Genomic DNA, 8,620 nt, shown 5'->3' on the forward strand with positions numbered 1-8,620 from the left:
GAACAAACAGGCCCTATTTTACCGGCCCAGCGTAGAAATCAGCCCATATGTCTAAGCGAATCCTAACCGTCCAAAAAATATGTAACCCTAAATCTTTCTTATTAAAACCACACTTCATCTCATACCGTCGCTTCTCAGCAGCACCAGCACCAGCACCAGCACCAGCAAGCACGTCTTCTTCTTCTCGTTGCTGCTTTGGTAAGCTTCAAAGAATTCAATGGGCTCTCTTTAATTTCTTTTTTTATCAAACTCTTAATATGAGATTTTTACCTTTTTATGTATTTGCTTGTAGTGATTCTTTTAGCTTCGTTGTTTTGTTATCTTGTTCACCAACTGTTTTCTTATATGGGTGCGTTTTGTCTCCGAAGCAAATGAGTAGCTTTTATTTTCTCTTACTTTGCCCTTATTTGAGAGATTAAAGATGCTGTCTAGCGTGTGCTTTTGTGTGCATGTACAGTATAGAAACACTAGATTAGGCTGATGCATTAACCTTGTCTCTTGCATTTGTGTGCTTAGATTTGATGGTTTCTTTTTTATGCAATGTAATCGGTTTGCTAGTAAATCGAGTAGAGAGGGTATAGAGGAGAAGTGAGAATGGTTTTTAAGATGATAAAAAATGGAAGTTTTTTCGTAATGCATGAGTTGTCTGGACTGGTTCTTGGTTTGTTGTGCTTTCGGCATGTATTTGTTAGCTGCGCTACTAATAGTGGATTTTTTAAAAAAAATTCTGTCTCTTTAAAACCCTTGGTAGCTTACCATCTGTTTTCTGCAAGGCGCTGAAAAATTTTGGAGTTAGGTCTACCTTTTGGTGGGATATCTATACAACGTTGTGGGATTCATCATTCATTGATGTTTTGTTCTCCAACTCCTGGTTCATTTCTGAAAAAAAAAATTGAAGGGATCTTACATGCATGACAGGAAATTAGGTGGCCATTAGGTTGACAACTCGTAAAAGAATATGGTGATAGCTATTATGGTGAATTTGAATTGACAATTCTAGTTTAGTTATGGAATGTAATCTCTTGCTGTTGCTAAGTAGATCTGTGAAGATGTTCACTACAAAGAAGAAGATCCAAAAGGACAAGGATGCTGAACCAACTGAGTTTGAGGAGACAGTTGCCCAGGTTAGCTTCTTAGGTTTCTATCTGATTACTTGCATTCCTGGCTTAAATGAGTCAATTGTGATGAAATCTAAATGCTTTTTCTTCTGTAGGCATTATTTGACTTGGAAAATACCAGCTCAGACCTGAAAAGTGATCTAAAAGATCTCTTTATAAATTCTGCGGTGTAAGTACACTATTGTATGCTTGTTATATGCAAAACTTTTCATTCTTTTCTTTCAATTTTCCGTTTCCCTTTTGGTGCCTGGTCTGTTTGCTAAATTTTAATTTTGTAAATTTGCAGTCAAATAGATGTTGCTGGAAACCGCAAAGCTATTGTCATTTATGTTCCCTATAGACTGAGGAAAGCTTATCGCAAGGTTCATCTTCGCCTTGTTCGAGAGCTGGAGAAAAAGTTCAGTGGGAAGGTAACATCTTCTCAGATTCTTAGTTTTCTACGTGTGTAATTGAGATGGGGCCTATTGAAGTCTTGAACTTGCAACTAGTAGGCTGCAGGTTTCATTCCGGTTTCACTAGAATAAGGTGCTCAGCATTTGCAGTTTTTAATCTTGGATAATATACAAGTCAATCCCGGTTTCAGTTGAAAATATATTTGAATCTGAACTCTGAGGCATGTTTCATATGCTTCTCTTATAATCCGGCAGGATGTTGTTCTGATTGCTACCCGAAGGATCGTGCGCCCACCAAAGAAAGGCTCTGCTGTTCAGCGCCCCCGCTCCCGCACCCTAACTGCTGTGCATGAGGCCATGCTTGAGGATTTAGTGTATCCTGCTGAGATTGTTGGAAAACGCACCAGATACAGGATTGATGGATCCAAAATTAGCAAGGTAACTTGGACACTAGTCAAAAGGAACAGAAAATTATAGATGGAATTGTATGCTCTGTCACCATAATCTCTGCTTTTCTCATGAAATCGCATTTTGTTTTTATTGTCTCAGATCTTCTTGGATCCCAAGGAGCGCAACAACACCGAGTACAAGCTAGAATCATATGCGGGAGTTTACCGGAAGCTTACAGGAAAAGATGTGGTTTTTGATTTCCCGGTAACAGAGGCCTGAAGAACTGTTGATGAGTTTTTGTAATGTTATTCTATTCAAGAGTTCTATAACTGGAGGCAGATAGGATACTATTTAAAATTTTGTCTCTTGAATTTGATTGAATGTCATTTGAATAGGACACGTTTCTTCAAGGTTCCTTTTACCATGCACTTCTGAGTTGACTTCCTATGGATTCTTATGAAAAATTTCTTAAGCATCGGTGGTGGTGGTTGTAGAACATGTTACACTTGGTTGTTTTTCACGTACTTGTTTTAAGATAATATATTTTTTTAATTTTTTAAAATTTATTTTTAATATCTTCAAATTTATTTTTTTTGACAAATATAGGTAAAAAAAATCAATGTTTTAATTTTTATATAAAAAAACTCCTATCAAAACAAAAGGCAACGCAACTTTTTGATAATTTTTTTTTAAAAAAGTCAAACTGGTTTCATCTTGTCAATTTTAACTGGTTTTTATTTTTTGAAAAAATAAAAAAAACTCCACATATCTCGTAAAATTTAAAATAATGTTAATTTTAAAAGAAAACAAAAAATAAAGTCAACATTGTTATCTTGTAAAAGTTAAAATAATGTTATTTTGAAAAAATAAAATAAAAGTCATTTGTTTTGACAGGTTGATTTTATAACTATGATTATAATAATATTATTTCTTCTCTCTCGTATTGTATTAGGATCCCATGTTTCATATAAACTACAACTAATATACTCAATCCAAAGGTAGAAACCCTATAGCTACCATTCCCTTGCCTACTTTAAGATTTGAATTTTTTTTTTTTTAATGCGTGTATGCAAATTATCCAAGAATATTCAATATCAATATTATGCTATAGTTAAAAACAAAATTGAAATAACAAGTCAAAATTAGTAAAAATAAAAATATTATTTCTTAACTATCTATGAAAGGGCACTTTTGTTATTTTATTATGGTTTTTTTGTTATTATTACATGGGATTAGGGGTAATTAGATTTTTTAATATATAAAATATTATTTTTATTAAAAAGTAGCTACACGTGCGCAGCAAATGAGTGTTGCTTACACTTTTAAAGTGGTGCGTGTGGCACTAAAATAGATCTGAATGCTGCTAGTTGAGCTTTGATCACATGTTTTTTTTTTCATCTTCTTTTCACTCTCCTTTCTTAGATAAATGATTATTTATTTGTTGAGTTAAATTAGATCCTTATTTTTTTATTGTAATATATTTGGTTTGAAATCATTTACTTAGTTAATATTTTTTCAATTTCATCCATTGACATTTTATTTTTATATCAAATTTGGTTATCATTCTTTTAATTGCAATGTATTTAGTCTTGAATGATTTACTGAGTTAATATATTTCAATTTTATACCTTGATATTTGATTTTTATATCAAATTTTATCCTCATTCTTTTGATTATTATTTTTAGTTTTTCTTATCATTTTTTTAATTGAAATTGGTTTTTTGTGTGTCAAATTTGATTCTTGTTCTTTTCAAATCATTTTTTTTTCAAGTTTATCCCCAATTATTTTGATTGGTTGAGAATTTTACGTTATTTTTTTGGATTTATCTTTTATGCTATGATTCATTTTAATGATCATTATCATAAATTCTAAAAGTTAGACCAGATTGGCTTCGATCATTTTTTATTTTTTTATTTCATCCATGATCATTAGGTTCATTAAAATTTCATATTCTTTGTTTTTTTATATATTTTTTTTATAGAGTTATCCTAATATCATATCTCAAGTCATGGATTCAAAATATTTACTAGATTTAACTCGCATCTTTTTATTTTTAACTCAAGTCAATGATTAGAATCTTAGATTTGTTTTCTTAAAAAAAAAATATTTGCATTGTCTTGATATATTTTCTACAATGAAAAAAAAAACACGAGCCACCTAACCTAGCTAGTATAAGCTATGACAAATTTATGATTGCTTCATGTTACTTGTTATAGAGGACATTTAGACACCAAAAAAGTAAAGTAGAAGAGGTAGAATAAGTTACTGGGACATCTAAAATGGTCTAATAAAAATTCTAAATAAAAAGCTAGTTATAGAAAAGATAAAACCCAAAATGATGTTGAGAACAAACTCACTTACCCCTAGCCAAGCCTCTAAGAGTAAAATCTCCTGTGCTATACTGTAAAATACCATCCTTATGCACCACAAGGTCCTCGGAGAAGAGTTGAAAATTGTTTGCTTTTTGGCATCAGCATGATGAACAAATTGAAAATAGTATATGTGATTATGATACTATAACTTTCACTATACGTTTGTTGCATTTACATGCTAAGTTCGGATATCATATTACATATAATATAATACATATAAATATAATCTTGAAAATAAATAGTACAAGGCATGAGAACTGAATCAATCCTAAAACTGAAAGCTGCAGTGTCTACCACCTCAAGGTTTGAAAGAATCTGCTATTCACTCCTGCCCTATACAGATGCAACTCAGATGCAGTTGATACGCTGATTTCAGAGTTGGCAGGTGCAAAGAGGACATCTCCCTCCATAACTACATCTTTGGATGATCCAGTGCACATTGCACCGTCGCCAACCATGACAAGAAAAATGGATGGACCTGGAATCGCGGGAAATACTGTTGATGCCCCTCTTGGAAGAATGCAGCGATCAACCTCAAATTCATCAAAAGGTGGAAGGTATCTTGTTATATATGGACTCAAAGGAAATCCTTTTAAGATTTCAGGGAAGCCCTGGATCAGAACCAGCATCATCATTAATGATTTTGCAACAAAAAGTTGCTAAGACAGCCACTAAAAGCAAATTTAGGGGGGAAAAAATCTCCCCTGCATTCTAAAAGCTTAAGTTCCTTTCTTGTCTTTATGAAAAATGACAGCAGTATTGTCTTTTCTTCAATGTGTGTAGATGCATGCTGATGCAACAGTACTATCCACAGCAGAATTTCATTGATTCTTAAGCCGAGGTCAATGAAGAGCAACGAGTGAATAAACAGCACATAACTACAACAGAGCAATCAAACTTCAATTGTTAATTTGTGCAACCCATCACAATCTGATGAAGATTTACTTACGACTCATGGCCAATCTCCTTTCCATTGGCTAATAAAAAAATGAGTGCCCAGTTGAAAAGGAAGGCCCAGGTTCTAACACAGAGAAGGTGTCATAAGATAATATTCTTCTCTGTAAAAATTTCCTGTTTTTGCTGCTTAAAAGTACATTTCTATAGAGTAATCACAGAAATTCGTTCCTAAGATATATTAATGTCCAGTAATTAAAACTGTTATGCCGAGAAAAATTTCCCATCCTGTTCTTTTGGCCCTTTCTAATAAATGACTTTTTTTAAAATGCAAGGCATATGGTTTCTGGAGTATTACATGCTACAGGTGACTGCAAGGGATTTGATTTAAAAAGCCCAACATATTTATCAAATTTAAACAAAAAATAATGCAAATTCACTTCTTTTTTTTAAATGAAGTACATACATGCATGAATTTATTACCTGTTTGTATGTGAGCATGGAACAAAGAGTTTGAATATCCCGGAGCTTGGGTGTAAGACCAGCCCGCACAACATTGTCTGAGGTTGCCATGCATTCTATACACTCACCGTATAGATATGCATGGGGTTCATTTGCCCCGAGATACAAAGCTTCACCAGAATTGAGCTTCACATAATTAAGAAAGAAGGCTGATATGACACCAATATCAGCTGGATATTGCTTTTCTAACTGCAAGACCAACTGTTCCTTTCCTGTCAACTGTCTTATCTGACAGATAAAAAAGTTAAGGTGTTAAATCAAGAGCATGACAGAAAATCAAGAATGATATAGCTTAACAAGTCATTAATAAAATACTCTACTGCAATTCTTTTGTTATCATTTTTTTATTCATGAAAGAAACACTCAACATGAATGCTTTTAACCTTAAATGCAAATCTATTACACATGTCAGTCACGGCATTCAGATCACCTTACTAAGCAGGCATCTTTAATCAAGAAAATCTCAACTAACCTTGCTTTCCATATACAATCTACTTTTTAATTTTGATATTGCTTCAGCCGTGATCTCTTGGCTCGCTGACATGAGTTGGGTAAAAGCTGATCTCAGAACAGATTTTACTTTTTCCTCATGATCTTGCTCATGGATTTGCAATACTTGGTTTGCTTCCGCACTGCCAACCAGTTCTACTATCTCAGGAACATCTCGAAGCACACCTTTAAGCTCCTGGAAAATTTATCAATTTGCTTCGATTGAATGAAAAAATGGATATGGCTTCAACAGATTTATTAATAAAAAAGACATTAAAAATATGCATGTGGAGATGCAATAAACAAAGTCAAGGTTGTTAGAAGAAAGTAATGGTGACCTTGATCGACTGAGAAAAACACCTATGCCTATTCAGATCTAATCGATACAAGATAGATAGATTTCACCCTCATTTTCTTTGGATTAATAAGTTCCCAATTAACATTGAGAAGTCATGGGTTTTCAATATGCCTGCAGTCTGCAGTAACCATTTCCTGTTCAAGGCTTCTTTTAAAAATGCATGCTTTATAAGGCGAAGGAGAAGTTTGTTGATGACTTGGTAATTCTCTCGCAACTTTAAGGAACCCAAAAGGGCAGCAATAAAGGATAAGGAACTCAAAAGTATCCCATCATCTTAGCGATGCAATCCAAACAAGTTGTGGTCACATGATATTAAGAATCGCCAGACAGATGATTATTACAGTTGAGAGCCACATAGTTCTAGCCCATTAGAAATATTAATAACAGGAATTACCAAGAGATACGGGTTAAGTTATGGTAGAATCACATCCATTTGATTGAATCTTTAGATTTCTCATAAAATGAAAAATAAACAATTTAAGGAGCCTATGTGCTTCTCATGCATCAGAATGACCTCTAAAAGTCCTTCAATTCCAACCAAGATTCACAACACTACCAATGAACAAAAATCAACTAGAAGAATTTGCGAATTAGATAAATGCAAGAAAGATAGAGATCAATCGAGCACCTCAATACTGATAAAACCACAGAGGGCCTCAAACTCTGTTATGGCTAAAGCCATCTCGGGCTTATGATTGTCATCCTTATAACGATTTGGCTGCAACTTGTGTAGAACTTTTGCCAATTCCTTGTCTGGGTGAGCCTGAATCGACAATGCTTTTGCCACAGAAAGTACCTATCAGACACCAAACTTTGAAAATCAAATTGAAAACATTCGATCAAAACACAGTGATTTTTTTTTTTTAATCAAACACAGATAAAGAAGTTAGTCTAATATACAGACACAAAAACCACAATTCATCCTAATCATAAAAGAACCAATTACAAAAAATCACACTCATGACTCAACCAAAACATAAATTCAAACACAACAAAACAAAATCATACAAGAAAAAAAAAGATTGTACCTTGAACAAGAAAGGGAGATCACAACCCCACTTATCCAAAACTCTATCACCAAGCACATTAGGATTCTTAAGAATCCATTCTTTCAAACCCATACTCCCGGACCCAATTGAGTCGCCATTCTCCACACCACTTTCCACCACAAAAGAAGGCCCAGAACCATGTGTACCCATCCAAAACTCAGCAAAAGGCTTCTTCTTTTCCAATTCTAGATCAGACCCAGAATTCAATTCATATAGCCTTGCAACCTCAGACCCCTCTGTCCCTTTTTTGCCCCAATCATAGTTTTGAACTGAACATCTCAGTCTCTTCAGCCCTCCTCCTCCTTGATGGTTCTTCTCCAATCCAGTCTCCATTGAATCAAAGACAGGACCTTTACTATATTATATGAAACAAAAAGAATGACACTGCAAAGATGTGAATATAACAAATGCCATGAAGAAAAGGGTATGTGTGTGTGTGTATAATATATAGATATTGCTGGTTTTTGAAGTGTTTGAAAGGGTAAAATGAGAGAGGGAAACAAGTTGAGAAAGAGAAAGAAAAGGAGACTTGAGAGAAAAGATAGAGGAAACCGCATAAGTGGGGTCTGATCTGACTACCAGTTTTCATTCCCTTCCCTTCCTGTTTAGTTCCTAACTCTCAAGATTTTCTTTCTTCTTCAGCACTTTCTGTTTTGTCAGCATATAATTAATGAGCGTGTTCTTGAAATCCCACACTTGATATTGATATTAATTGAAGTACAAATTAATTCTATAATATTTTTTATCATAAATAAAATATTAAATAAAAGAAACATCTGATCCGAACAAAAAAGCATAATTTTAATACGTAAAAACTAACTAGAAAAAAATCCATAACAATTAAAAAAATAACAACTTAACAGATTAATTCAGAATAACTTAGTTTTAAAATAAAATATTAAAATATTATTATTTTTTTAAAAAAAATTAAAAAATCAATCACGTTGGTTTGGCGTGGAATGAGTAAAATTGCCAAGTTTCTATGGGCATAGAGACACAAAACCCGATCAACGCCATGTGAAGGACACAGCGTCA

General features: G+C 33.6%; 2 protein-coding genes across 3 annotated transcripts; one reads left to right on the forward strand and one right to left on the reverse strand.

Moving 5' to 3' along the window:
- Positions 1–73: 73 nt before the first annotated feature.
- Positions 74–2,328, forward strand: LOC133698392 (small ribosomal subunit protein eS7-like). The gene is made up of 6 exons (XM_062121292.1): positions 74–198; positions 1,040–1,124; positions 1,214–1,287; positions 1,405–1,528; positions 1,766–1,948; positions 2,060–2,328. The coding sequence occupies exons 2-6, from the start codon at positions 1,050–1,052 to the stop codon at positions 2,177–2,179; spliced, it is 576 nt and encodes a 191-aa protein (XP_061977276.1). The 5' UTR covers positions 74–198; positions 1,040–1,049; the 3' UTR covers positions 2,180–2,328.
- Positions 2,329–4,380: 2,052 nt separating this feature from the next.
- On the reverse strand, positions 4,381–8,218 carry LOC133699869 (mannose-6-phosphate isomerase 1-like). Of its 2 annotated transcripts, none has more exons than XM_062123373.1 (5): positions 7,565–8,215; positions 7,165–7,332; positions 6,162–6,374; positions 5,651–5,917; positions 4,381–4,884 (listed from the first exon to the last, which is right to left on the reverse strand). In XM_062123373.1, exons 1-5 carry the CDS (start codon positions 7,916–7,918, stop codon positions 4,564–4,566), a joined length of 1,323 nt encoding a protein of 440 aa, XP_061979357.1. In that variant the 5' UTR covers positions 7,919–8,215; the 3' UTR covers positions 4,381–4,563. The 2 variants fall into 2 exon arrangements, with proteins under 2 accessions (XP_061979357.1, XP_061979358.1); XM_062123374.1 differs by lacking the exon at positions 4,381–4,884 and adding an exon at positions 4,891–5,151 and having other exon boundaries at positions 7,565–8,218.
- Between the last annotated feature and the right edge of the window lie 402 nt (positions 8,219–8,620).

Source organism: Populus nigra, chromosome 7 (genome assembly GCF_951802175.1).
Source record: "Populus nigra chromosome 7, ddPopNigr1.1, whole genome shotgun sequence".
Lineage (NCBI taxonomy): Eukaryota > Viridiplantae > Streptophyta > Magnoliopsida > Malpighiales > Salicaceae > Populus > Populus nigra.